Genomic DNA, 14,224 nt, shown 5'->3' with positions numbered 1-14,224 from the left:
CAACAAATACCTTTTTTTAATCCAATACTAAGTCATGTTTTCCCACATGTGGCCTAATATGGTTGCTTGAATTACATTTTCTGTTTAACTCTTGCTTCCCTCCCAGAACTCTTCTACAATAAGAGTTACAAAGGTCTTATTAGACTAAGGAACTCTGGCCTGATATGGTCCCCAAGGGAACAACATCCCTGAAAAAGAATACTCCATGTAACAGTATGACACAGTGACTGCTTTCTTCCCAAACAAAAAGCATATGGGACTCCAATAAGAGACCACCTCCAAGAGGGATATTGCACACACGGGCTTTGAGTAAAGTAAATATAATAACTTGTCAAGCATGTTTGGGGGAGCCGTAGATTTTCCCCTGGACGAACCTGGGATATCAATTAACTGGGGAAAATATCATGTGCTAATACAATGCAACCTCAGAATGTCACTGAAGAGTGATGCGCCACCAGAACACAGGATGTTATTCCAAAACATCACCTCAATCATACGTTTGTTTGGAGATGAGTCGTAGCCTTCACATAATACCAGCAGAAGGTTAAATGGAGATTTTTTTTTTTCACACTGCAACTTGGAATTCCAGGCTAACTCAGATTTTGTTTTTTCTCAAAAGAAGTCAGATATGTCTGTGTGAACACCAAGAGGCATACTGAAACTTTAACATTATATAGACTTTAGATGCAACCCTTTATAAAATCAAAGTTGTCTAAACTGCCATTGCACGAAGATTGCTGGGAATGATTTTTCCTTCTGATGAGACTGCATTATTTTAGAAGCTCTGAATAGCAGCTGCCTATTTGCTTTAGTTAAAAAGGCAAGCTTTTATTTTGCTTACACTAATAATTGCTTTTAACATTAATTTTTGGTTTGGAATACATGTTTGAATAAGAACAAAAAGAAAGTATGAGGAAGTAAAAAATATTTTAACTAGATTATTAGCAGCAAGTTGTCATTTACAATAAAATGGTATTTCACTTACTTATCTGTTTTCATAGGAGAGAAATACATGTGGAAAAATAAGCATTTTAAATCATGTATAATATTCATTCCAGGTTGTATTAGCTTATCACAGCACTGAGACTTGACATGCACTGTGGGAATGGCACCAAAGATATACCACAGGCCTCGCTAAAGAGGTCATCTTTGTTTCCCAGGATGAACTTCTGCAATACCTTCCCACCTCATCTCAGAAAGCAAACCTATACTAAAGGAAGAAAAATATTTCTTCTTGGATGTAATAATGGCAGCAGCGGACTATCTGTGCATGTGGGCTTGACTAAAATGAAGACATTTGGGAATATTCTTACGATAGGATTAAACTCCTTAAGTTTCATGTCAAAACTGAGTGGCTTCAAAAAAAAAAAACAAAACAAAACCATTTCCTATGACAGCATACTGATTTTCAGCACCTACTGTGTGCCAAGCCCTTTGCCAGGGACTTCTTCATAGACACACTCCAGCTTTCATTACTCTTCAGTTATGGATGAAGAAACTGAGTGATTTCCTCAATTCTGGTTCCCATTGGGATCAGCAATAGAACCTTTAAAATGACCCAAGCTATATGATTTGTTGTTAGGTACTGTTGTAGAAGCTACATACCCCACTCTGCAATTACTGAAGGATATGGGAACCATAAAAAAAGTATGGACATGGGGGAAGCTTTAGAAAAGAAGAGGTAGCAAAATTAGGTCCTGAGGCTTATGGAAAGAAATAAATGTATACAACTGGGAACCAGCTGACCTGGGCATGAGAAGGAAGTGAAAGCTCTGATGACTTTATAGACAGGAGGGTCTTCAAGTCACAGAGACAATTCCTGAGGAAACAAGCAAAGTCCTGAGTCCCTCAGGTCCACTGAGAGTACATAGCTGGTTCTGCCCACACAGAATAAGTGGTATAGTATCATATCACAGGACTTCAGGGTCTTGGACATTATTTAGTTCATTTCCTTCAATTACAGATAAAGTAGTAGGCATAGAATTTCTATAGGATGACTAGAACCACAAATGACTTCACAGACTTGAAAAAATGTTTTCCTCAAATTATCTTCTTTAAGTATAACTTTCCTCAATATGGCTTTTTGATCAGCACAGTCTATCTGTTCCAGGTTAATGTTTTCTTAGCAAGAACCTGGATTTGTATTCCATCTACACTGCTACAAAAGTGTGGACACACTTGAAAGCCAGCTGAACAGGTGGTGAGAGGTACCAATTCACTAAGATAATGAAGCATCCTGACCAGTATTCTTACAAGGCTGGAAGGTTACCCCACCTTAGCATCATGGTAAGATCACAAGCATTTTCAAGCAAAGCCAGGATTTCTTTTTCAGGAAGCAATTTTGAAACTGATCCAGCCCTTAAATCAAAGCTGTGCTAAAATGCCAACGTTTTACATCTTAGAACATGGGGAGGATGGTTTTAATCTAAAAATTTTTCAGAACCAGAAACTATTGCTGTAGTCAGATAAAATGGAAATTAATATTAAAAGTATACATGACTATCTTTTAACATTCATGAAACAATTAAGAAACAACAATTCAGTTAGAGTAACAGTGTGGGCATTGGAGAGTAGATATACAAAGACGTCCTCCACGACTCAAGTTCATATGCTAGTTTAAGTGCACAGAAAAGTAGAAAACAAACTATAACGATCTGTGATAATTCCTTTAATTAGAACAGGGTTAAATCACTTCAATGGCACAAAGCAGACTGTCAGTTTTGTACCAGGCTTTGATAAGTAACTAGCATTTCACCAGAAGGAGCTAGGATGTGGAGAAGAGGGATATGACTGAATCAGGTATTGGGTCAGTGGAGGTCTGCTCATATCTTAACAATGACCTTCAAATTGTTTTCTCACCATCATAGCAACTGGAAGACTATCTTATGGATAATATTTGCAATTCAGACGAATAAAATACACTGAAAAACTATGTCTCTAGGGCTATTAATTTTGCCATTGAAATCAGAAAGCTATTCATTTCAAAGACTCAAAATCTCTTACAAAAAGAACACTGGCAAAAATTAGAAAAATACAAAATCTCAAATGTCATAGAAAGGTAAAAACCATCACATATTGCTGGTGGGACTGTAGACTGGTATAGCAGTTCTGGTGAATAATTCAGAATGATAAAACATTACACTATATACCATGATCCCCAAATTCTTCTGCTGGGAATTATATCTTCAAGAAATTCTCTCCTAAGCTCTCATCCATCATCATTTAGGGTGATGTCCATGAGTACATATTCAAGCAGTTTTTGGTGGTGAATGAGAACTGGCAGCCACTAGGGCATCCAAATGGAGAATGGGAGGGAGAATTAAGCACTGCCCACCATAGACTGCCATGGTGATTAAAAGCAAACTATCAGGTATCTACATCCATAGTGACATGACTAGATCTAAAAACACATGCTTAATGATAAAAATAAGAAGTGGAATGAGACTGACAATACCGTGTCATTTTTACCCACTAAAATTTGTGGACATAAAGCAGAAAATGCATTTGATGCACAAGCTGATGCAAACAAAAATAGAGAATGACTGCCTGTGGGTGAAAGGGAAATGGGAGTAGGGGTAGGAGATACAGAAGAAGGAAGGGAAGAAGAAAGGAAGGGAAGGGAAGACTCTTCTCACTTGTTTTTTTTTTTTAAGATTTTATTTATTTATTCACAAGAGACACAGAGAGAGAGGCAGAGTCATCAGGGAGCCTGATGCGGGACTCATTCCCAGGACCCCCAGATGACTGCCTGAGCCAAAGGCAGATGCTCAACCACTGAGCCACCCAGGCCTCCTGACCCTTCTCACTCTTAAGACAAAGAAGTCAAGAGATGACCTTCAATAGAACACTAGTTATATAAATAACCACCTATATTTTAAAAAGCTCATAGAAAAAGTGGATGTAGAATTTTAAATTTACTACATGTTCAAAATTACTGACAATATGCATGAGAATCCAGAAAGAATGTAAGTATCTACAGAGTTTTGGTGAGGAGCAGTCTGGACTGGTGAAAAGAAGTGTGGTCTCAGTGTCCTAACGCTTGAGCTCTGCCAATCACTGGCATATGACTGGGCAGCTGCCCACTTTCCCTGGACACCAGCTCCTTCCATCTGGGACAGAAGCACCTCTGACTAGCCTGATCTGGAAGCGTCCGTCTGTGTGTACTAGAATGGTGTTCAGGAAGACATGCTTGTAAACTTAATCTGCTATAGTTGTAAAAGGTCCCAGATCCCCAAATTAGGCTATCTACAAAATAAAAGAGCCACATTAAAAATAAAAAAACAACAAAGAACCCCAAACCAAAAAAAAATATATTTCCTAGTCATTTAATAATTTTTTATGGTTTTCACAATAATTTTAAATAGTATTCATTTTCTCTTGTCCTTTCAGATAGCCAACAGAAAATGAAAATCTCCACGTGATGAAGACATTTTTTAGAAACTTAAATCCCTAAGTTTTTATTTTTGCTGGACATCCAAGAATATATATCACTATAAAATGATTTGGAGATAAGAAATTATCATTTGACAGGGCTTCCTTTGCATCTAAAAGGCACCACGGAAGGTCTCATTAAAGGTCTTGCTTTATAATATTGACTCATGTTATTCCTACTAAATAATTCTTTTGTCATAGCAACCTCTTTTCCCCAAAGATGGGGGGAAAGCATTTTATTTTCTGCCATCTAAAACCATAGCTCTACACCCACTCAGAAGGGAGCATAACATTTACAGCAAATGTCACAACAACCATTATGAAACAATAGGCAGATGAGTCATGTGAGATTGGGGCAACACGAGTGACATTTCAGATGATTTTAGAGTGCTTAACCTTATTATTAGAACTCTTTTTAAAAAATCGTTTGTATCTGCTGGAAAAAAAATTATTTAAAAAACAGCATAGCAGAGCCAGCCACTAATGTTCAAATAGAAATAAACCAGCTGCTTGGCTACTGTTAACATAGCTATCAAATAAATCTACGGCATCTAAAATAATGGTGTTGATATTCATGGAAACATTTGAACCCACAGGCCCACAGTATTAACAATAAAGTAACTAGATAGGTAAAGACATTTCTGACTGGAGCTGGAAATAGAAACTCCTGAGGTTTCAGCTCCCCAACCAAGTTTACAAATGAGTAAAACAAGTAGCTCCAACAATCCGAGTTCAGGACTGAGCATATGTAAGAAATAGAAGAAATGGAACAGAAGTGGTCAGAGCAGATGGAGACTCACTCTCACATGTGATTTGCTGGCTTGAAGACAAACATGCTAATGAGTTTTCCCTACTAGGAGTCAGTATTGATAACAACAACAAAAAATGAACTCGTTTCACACGTCGCAATTCACCACCCGCCTTCCCAACACTGATTCCTCACGGCAAAGCTGTTGGGAGTAGTAGGTATTACTACCTATCACTAGATAAGGAATCTGAGGTCAGGGACAAGCTTAGCAACTTAACCAATGATGAGAAAGGAGCTGTTTTTGGAACCAGGTTTCTGTGGAGCCTTCTGAATAGAAGACCCATACATGTGAATTCGCTTGTGCCGTTTCCTAAAACTTAGGAGTAAATTCTCCTCCTACAACCATCTTCACCCCCATCTAAATCATACAGGACATGTGAATTACAAGATAAAAATTTTCTTTTTGCCTAAGCCTCGAATCAGCCTGAGATACAGCCTTACTTTCTTATTTCCTAAGCAGTAAAAGGGAGTGGAATCCTATTCATTTACAAGGTCTCTGAAAGAATTAGGTGAAATGTTTTTCTACTGACAGGTCACAGAATAAAGCATTCATACAAATGTACACTGTTGAACTATTTTAAAGTGAAAACTCACCTGTGCTGCTTAACCAAATATTTTGTAAATGGTGAAGTATACAACTAGCTTGGCTTTTGAAAGTATAGTAGGTGATGTATATTTTTCATGCCTCAAACTATTTCTGTTGATAGGAAATTACACACTATTGTTAATCTTGGAAGATGTCTGTAAAAATCAAACTAAATCCAAAATGATTGTAAATCAAGAATTGGCTGAAAATATCTGTTTTCCTCTCTTTCTAGTTTAGGTGGAAGCATTTTGTGTTACAGAACTAGGATGTTAATTTGTTGAGAGTTTCTGTCTGAAGTCCGCTGTCTCTTTAGCTCCAGCATGAATTACATTACAGACCTCTGTAAATGCAGTGCAGCAGAAAACCACATGTTAGCCATCAGGGCTGAATTTTTTGTTTTGGGCCATGGAGAGGCTACCCATCAGTGCATAAAGGTCTGTCTACCTGGCCTTTTGGATCATAGTTCAGGCACACAATTAATTCATTATGGAGTAAGTCACTGCTCGCTTTTGAACTAGTCTTTCCAGCTTTGGAGGTGAATGTCCTGTCACTGACCTGAAGAAATACCTCTACTCTTTCAAACTCCATTAAATCACATTTCCTTCTGTTTTTTTTTTTTTTTTTAACTGGTGGGGGTGGAAGGCAAAGTTTGTAGTAACAGAATGTTCAGTAAGTAGATGAAAAGGTAGAGCAACCTAAGCATATTTGTGATAGCGAAGGTTTTAGGAATAACAAATAGATTAAAGCAACATAAGCAAAATCCTTTTAATCTTCATTCTCTAATGTATTTTGCAATTTAAAGATAGGGTCACATCATCTGGGATACTCAATTTAACAGGTCATTAAAAGTTTGAAGTAAAGAAGTTTCCATTTATTTCCAATCTCACAAATATATATTTCTTGGTGTTCTTCTATGTTGTACTAAGTACTGTATCCGTATACATGTATGCTTTTTTTTTAAATATTTTTTTTAATTTTTATTTATTTATGATAGTCACAGAGAGATAGAGAGAGGCAGAGACACAGGCAGAGGAAGAAGCAGGCTCCATGCACCGGGAGCCCGATGTGGGATTCGATCCCCGTCTCCAGGATCGCGCCCTGGGCCAAAGGCAGGCGCCAAACCGCTGCGCCACCCAGGGATCCCCGTATACATTCTTAATGAAAGAGTATATGCATCTTCCTCTTTAGTAACAAACCCAACCATTCCCACCTTGCTGGCTCCAGAGAGATCACCATCATGCTGAATTTTGTGTACCCTCCTTTGTAAAATATACTGTTACTACATATGCTTTCCCAATCAAGATATTACACTGCTATTTCTGAACCTACTAAAATATTATCACAGACTCTAAGTGGGCATCTGTACCTTTTAGCCCTAACAATGCATTTCTAAGAATCATCATTGCTGTCTAACATAGTTTACTGTGTCATTGCTTTTTTCCAAGGGCACAGAATTCATCTCAAGCTGATTTAGAATCCAGACCCAAGAATCACATTCTTCAAACTTAGAGGCAATGGAAATCTAAAGTTTTTAGAAACGTCTATGACCAAGTTGTTGTTTTCCTGGAAAAGGATTAAAGGGTCACAAAAAATGGACCAATACTGAGATAGAATTGAACTAACAGAAATACAATACCTGTAACCAACAGTCCAAGAATACCACTTATAACTCTGATCACAACTATATGTGATGTACTCATCCTATACGGTACCATGTTTTAGAAGGGTCAATGAAAAAAGAAAAAGAGGGACAGCAGGACCATGAATAACAAGAAATAGGTGAAGGACCTGGAGATATTGTTGAGGCCTGAATTGTTAGTCTTCAACTATCTGAAAGCTGATCATAAGCAAGAGAGTGTCTATCTCTTCTGGCTATTTTCCTTGGAAAATTGAAGGAAAGTTTTGAAATTTAGAATGCAAGTGTATTCATCTAGAAAGGATTTATATTTGCTTTTCTTTTTTTTTTAAGATTTTATTTATTCATGAGAGACAGAGAGAGAGAGAGAGAGAGAGAGAGAGAAAGGCAGAGACACAGGGGGAGGGAGAAGCAGGCTCCATGCAGGGAGCCCGATGTGGGACTTGATCCCAGGACTCCAGGATCACACCCTCAGCCAAAGGCATTGCTAAACTGCTGAGCTACCCAGGGATCCCTATATTTGCTTCTCTAGACACTTAGGGGCCCTAACAAATCTAGGGTACTTTAAACCAAATTAACAGTTTGAAGGTATGTAAATTTGGGCTACAACTCCATGCAAGGACTAACTTCTGGTTAAAACTTCAGAGAAAAAAAAAAAAAAAAAGAAACTTCGGAGAAATCCTGTCCCTGCTCTGGTCTATATCCAGACACTTCTGGGGGCTGCGGTGAGGGACTCACCAACATAGTATAGACATGAGCTTTTGAAATTTCAGTTTAATGTTTCATATTAGATTATCCTGCTTGGTCAATAGGGAGCTTTAACCTTCTATTTTGAGTTTTGTGAGGCCCTGAAAACCAAAACTGAAAACCAAGTACACAAATGTCCTTAGAAAAAAAGTAATTTCACTGGTGTCAGTCCTTTACTTATCAGGAATAACCTCTGGTTCTCTGCCTTCAATGGTGTCAGTCCTTTACTTACCAGGAATAACCTCTGGTTTTCTGCCTTCAATTATAGTTTGGCCTGGTAATTTTACAATTTATAAATAATTTATTTTAAGTGTGTGTATGAAATTATAGAGATGCAGATATCGACATAATGTACAGAAGACATTTCTGTCGAACTAATTCTCCAAAATCAACTGAGCTGTCTCAGGAAACAGCAAAGGGAGATCCCTTGTAGAAGTGCTCTAGAGAAAGTCTGATAATTACACATCAGGAAAGCTATATAGATGATCCAAGAATCAGAAATTTGATCAGTCTTTTTCAACTCTAAGTTACCATGATTATATCAAATACAAGAGAAGAAGCACGTTACAGTTACATAGGAGAAGTTATTGTACCAGCTTTCCCTGCATAGAGCAATTCATGGTAAGGAGGATTTATAATGACAGAAAATCAAGAGCAAGAGTTTCAGTCAGCCGACGGTGTCTTCAAAACATCTGATTTCATAAGAATGGCTGTTTACAGACTGTTTCCTTTGCTTGGCCTATTACCAAAACTACATAGAAAAATTCCTGTTGACTCACAAATGTATTTTGTATCTTGGGTGTCAAATAAATTATGTGTTGAAAACAAGTGTTTTAGGGTTGACTGCACACACTCATATCGATTTCCTTTAATATTTCATTCTTCAAAAACAGAGTTCATATGTTATTCACCTTCATATTCCCATTACCAGGCAAAACAATTGGCACTTAGTAGGTCCTCAGCAAATGTTCACTCAGGAGAACCCTAGGTTCCTCAGCTATAATACTCCAATTACATCTTCATTAGTCTCTAGGGAAAGTGGATAAAACCTACTTTGTGAGGCTGTTCTTCTGAAAGGTTTGCACAAAGTTGTTTTTACTTATTTATGCATCCACCCTCATCAGAAAAGAACACAAGAACCAAACACAACACTACTGAGTTGTGCATCTGTAGGGCAGTGTATATTCTGCATCCCTAAGAGTAGTTTCTTCGAGGATTACATTTTATTATTTTCAAACTGTAACTGTCATCCAAACTTGGTAAATAAGATCAAATTTAATTCAATTCCATACATGATAAGATTCTATGAAAAATAACTAAGAGCAGGTGGCTTTACACTCCAATTCAGAAATATCACTGTCTTACAGGGCTAATCAAGGATCTCATATTTAAAAGAGCCAAAATAATAAAAGTCTTACCTCCGCATGAGGAGTAGGTGGCAAAACTGAAGTCTCATTTTCAGTAACATTTCCAGTTGGCCCATTGTTTGGTGAGCTGGGGCCAGACCCTGGAGAACTGCTACTGACTGAGGATTCTGGAAAACATTGTGAAGCACAGATTCATGAAAACCATACAAGGATGAGCTTTACTTACATTCTAAACAATATATTGTCCCAAACATTGCTTTCCTCACCTATGGGAACAACAAGCACCATTTCAGTCCACAGTAAGGACTGTGCAAAATTATGAAACATTTCTGAATTCTCCTACCACTTTCCCCCTTTGTTTTCACCATTAAAAATACAACACATTACTCCATAGTTTCTAGATAAGTAAGAACAGTTGGAGAACATTATAGGAGCTTTTGATGAGGCAAAATAAATAAATAAATAAATAAAGGTCATAGGCAGAAAATTCTTAAACGCATCTTTCTCACTGCCTTTCTATTTGTCTTACATTTTGATGAATCTGCTTTTTTGCTGTGATTCTTTCTTATTTGCTTTTAACCAGAAAAATGCACCTTAAAAATACTTCAAGGAGCTTCTTTTCCCCCAGACTGCTAACTCCTGTCTTTCCTGGGTGACTAAATACTGATTTCTCATTAATGTCTCATTTTCATATCCTGTCTTCAAAAACAAAAACGAAAAAGTTATTTTTTTTTTGCATCTGCCTTGTCAGTTTAAAATCATATTATTTATATCTTAGCAATATGCAGACAGAAGTATTTCCTTATGGAGAAATCGCTGCCGTGGGCCTGAGAATTCAAGGCAACAAATAAATACTGCAAAAGGGTTCGACAGCATGGCACTGGACAAGTTCTGGAGGGGGACGTAGCAGCTGATTTCCTGGGAAAACTGAGGAAATCTCAGAAAAGAAATGAGATGGCAACTGGCTTGAAGAGAAGTAGAAGTAGTTCTCGAAATGGAGACAGTAGAGAAGAAGGGAGTGCACGAGAAAGCACTGTAGGCACAGGGAGATGCCGAGTCTTAGGATTTTTAAATAATGCGGCTTTGGTGGGAAAAGGGAGCAGAAAATTGAGGATCTTGTAAAAGAGGGAAATGGCGAATGGTTCCCAGGTCAATTCTTGGGAGGAGAGGGGGCTTAGGGTTTGGAAAAAGCATGTACTTGAACCTAGGAAACAGACAAGGGAGATGGAGAGGTGTAAGAAGAACAGCAATACCAATTTAACTGCTACATGATACCATGATTGGTCTCTGACTAGACAGTAAAAATAATTAGTATGAAGATCCAAACAGAGCTCATCCAAATTACATGAAAGCTGGCAGAGAAAGGAGGAGGAGCACAGGTAATAAAGTTGTCTTTCTGGTACTTTGGATCCTCCAAAGGCATTTAGATTAAGTACAACATACTAGTTTAAAAAAACCTACAAAAGTGTCCACAAGTCCCAGCTCACTGACCAAAGATGTGCATTTAATAAACACAAAAGTCTCTCTTTGAATATACATTATTTCCTCAGATTAAAGGGGGAGTCATTATCTTTCAACATCAGGGAAAGAACAATATGGTGTTTCAAAACTCAAGAAACTTGAGTAAAACTCCAGTAAATCATAACTCCTTTCAGTTATAAATCATCATTACCCAGGTAGGTATTAACCCAAATCCCCGTGCAAGTTAGCAAGTGACTGTGGGGAAAAAGTTATGATCAAGAAGAGATTAATAGGAAAATAGAAAAGAACATTGGGATAAATAAATAAGACCTTAATCAGATTCTAACAAACAAACAAAAACAAACAACAAAAGCAAAACAATGTATATGGCTTTCTATTTTCTTCAGGCTTTCCTGTTATGAGGGAGTGTACTCTCTCCAATTAGAAAAATCACATATCTATTTACATTAGACAGTTGATATGTTCATCTTCTTTACATTCTTTAAAATGGATTCAGTCCCCAAATCCCCAATCCCACCAAGTACCTCTATCATGAAAACCTGAGTAAGATTTTTATTTACTTAAGTACAAATCTGTGTTTTGAAAAACAAGTCTTCGGCTCTGAATTTAGAATTGATCCAAACTAGTGATTATATTTGATATTGAAAAATAAATATAAACTTCAGTAAAGCAATACTTATTTATCTATTTCGTGTTCATCATCTGTTAAGGAAAAATGCTCCAACCATTACTTTTGTTCAGATAAACACTTCAATTTGTCAGGAATGAATAGGAGACTACATACTTATTTTTTTCCTAAATAACCTGTAAAACTACCAAGTTGCATTAGTATTCTGTACTTTCCCTCTTCTACCCCCACAATTCTCTTCCCTTTTGTCTCCTCAAAGTAGGCACTAGCATGGCCACAGGAGATTGAGAAAACAAATAATTTTGAAAAACTATTATCCTTACCTGCTAACAATAAGACCTGATCTTGGAGAAATAATAATAATTGACTACATCAGTACAAGCACAATCTTCCTTGAGAATGGAAGGAAATGGTTGCAGATTTCCACTTCTTTATGGATGCAACCAAAAGAAACGATCAACTATAATGCATATAGTTCCAAGTAGGTACTCAATAAACAGTAGTCAGTATTATTACTTTGGCTAGTCTTTTTGGTTCTTATATCCCTCGGTCTTCTCTAATTTCAGACCAGGTACAACTGGGACTAGAAAGCTTTGTAAGACATCAGGTTGAATTTCCTAACCTGTTCACCCCACCACTAACCAGGCAGCTAAAAAAATAAGAACTCTTCCATTTGAGACTAGTGAAAATGACAGTTTCTTTCCCTTCCTAAAAGGCAATATATCCCCCTCCTGCCATAAGTCCCAGTTCACTAGTAAACACATAAAGTCATTTATGAGTTCTGTAAATTTGTTGAAAAGTCAAGGTTTTGCTGTTCCACATAGTTTAATTTTCCCAGATGTATTTTGTACATTCATGTCTGAATATGGGGGAAGTGTTCTTCTTGGACCTCCCTCTGCTCATTGCTGATCAAATTTCATTAAAAGTTATACTCTTCTGGTTGGCATTCCTAAAACGGACTGCCTGTTTCTGAAAAGATTAAGGTGAGCTTTGGCGTTCCCTAGTTATGCCTAGATTGACACACAGTTCTGTTTTTCATTCATTTCCTGTTTGACACAGTTGGTGAATGCATGGCAAGGTTTACTGAGCTACTTGTGAATTTTCAATATAATTTCCTTTCAAGACATGTTTCTCCTCAAAATAACTTTTAATATGCAACAGCCATATTTACTCTACGCTATTTATTTTCATTCCTCCTACCGGCATTTTTTAGTGTATGTCTGCACAGTCCTCAATTACCTGTCACCTCAAACATTCGCTTCTTGAATGAAGTGACAACATTTCCATCCTTCCGCCTGAGTAAGGGGCTGCTTCTCCTCTCTGCCACTTTCTGTTTTAACCTGGACCGCACCTTCAAGTTGGGCTCAGAGGCTGGGGATTGAGACAAAGAAAATAGATAAAAATTAAAAAATAGAGAGCCAGTTGCTCCTGTGTATAAAAAAACGGCTCACTCTCTTCTTGGTTCCTTCTCAGCTCAAATTAAAATTCCAAGCATGTCAATAAGGCATTAGCTCTAAATGAATTAAACAGACAAATATAGTAATTATTTTTTATGAAATGTGCAAAATGCTTTTCTATTTCTTTAAAGGTAAAGCAAAAAAAAGTAAAAATAGAAGTTTTCTACTTATTTTATCTGACAGAACTGGGATTGCTGGGAAGTTTTAATCACTAAATACGTTTGGGTCAGAGTAAGATTTATTATGCGTCATTGTCAGCTCTCTTAATTCTCTCCAGGGTGAAACTCAATACCCACAAAAACAGTACCCTAATGTGATTTTAGAGACTCTGGCCTGACTTCTGGTAATAAGAGGACACCTCTGTAGCATATAATTTACGTCTAATTCTGACTCCTGGAGTATTTCTTTGTCGGTAGTCTCTAACCTGAAATCCTGAGAAAATATACTCAGTATCATAACACCAAACCAAGTAGAGTCACTATGAATAAGAAAGGGTGGTCAGATCTTAGAATTGGAAGTTCAGAGTAAGGTTCTATGTTCCAAGGTACAAATGTACATTATTCATACATATGTTACTATTTCTTTGCTTAAACGATTCTCTCTAAATAGTGATGCTCTATAATTTAGATATTATGGATTAGGTTTCTACATAATTATACTCTAAAAGAATGGGAACATTAGACTGAGTCCCTATGTAATTCAAACCAGAGATGATGATGATGATGATGATGATGATGATGATGATGATGATGGCGGGGGTGGGATGAGGGAAAGGGGGTTTCCAATGACAACTAGCATTCACAGAGTAGTTTCTATGTCCACTACTATTCTAAATGCTTTTTTCAAGATTAACTCATTTAACCATAAAAAAATCCATCTGGGTCAGATTCTATTTATACCTTGATTATAACGAGGAAACCAACACACAGCCAGTGTAAGTAACTTGCCCAAGGTCTCATAGGTCAAAAGGGAGGACACCATGATCTATACCTAGATAATCTAGCTCAAGTCCAATCTTCTAAATACTGAAAATATTGCTCCTCCATCTCTCCTCACGTATGAACACCATAACAATTATAAAC

The 14,224-nt window shown here is 37.2% G+C and overlaps 1 protein-coding gene across 40 annotated transcripts in view; it reads right to left on the bottom strand.

Moving 5' to 3' along the window:
• HDAC9 (histone deacetylase 9) overlaps positions 1-14,224 on the bottom strand; it is a 920,581-nt gene that overhangs the window by 385,107 nt on the left and 521,250 nt on the right. For 21 of the 40 annotated variants that reach the window (XR_012002701.1, XR_012002704.1, XR_012002702.1 and 18 more), the window contains 2 exons: positions 12,925-13,056; positions 9,627-9,742 (listed from right to left, as the gene is read on the bottom strand). Coding sequence is in view for 36 of the 40 variants with exons in the window: in XM_072764471.1 (XP_072620572.1) it covers positions 9,627-9,742; positions 12,925-13,056 (248 nt within the window). In the remaining 4 variants the exon portion in view is untranslated. The remainder of the gene's footprint in view (positions 1-9,626; positions 9,743-12,924; positions 13,057-14,224) is intronic. The other 19 variants (XR_012002703.1, XM_072764478.1, XM_025993176.2 and 16 more) reach the window with 1 other exon arrangement.

Source organism: Vulpes vulpes, chromosome 7, assembly GCF_048418805.1.
Source record: "Vulpes vulpes isolate BD-2025 chromosome 7, VulVul3, whole genome shotgun sequence".
Classification (NCBI taxonomy): domain Eukaryota; kingdom Metazoa; phylum Chordata; class Mammalia; order Carnivora; family Canidae; genus Vulpes; species Vulpes vulpes.
The sequence above is the reverse complement of the archived record's forward strand: the minus strand, read 5'-3'. Positions and strand labels throughout refer to the sequence as shown.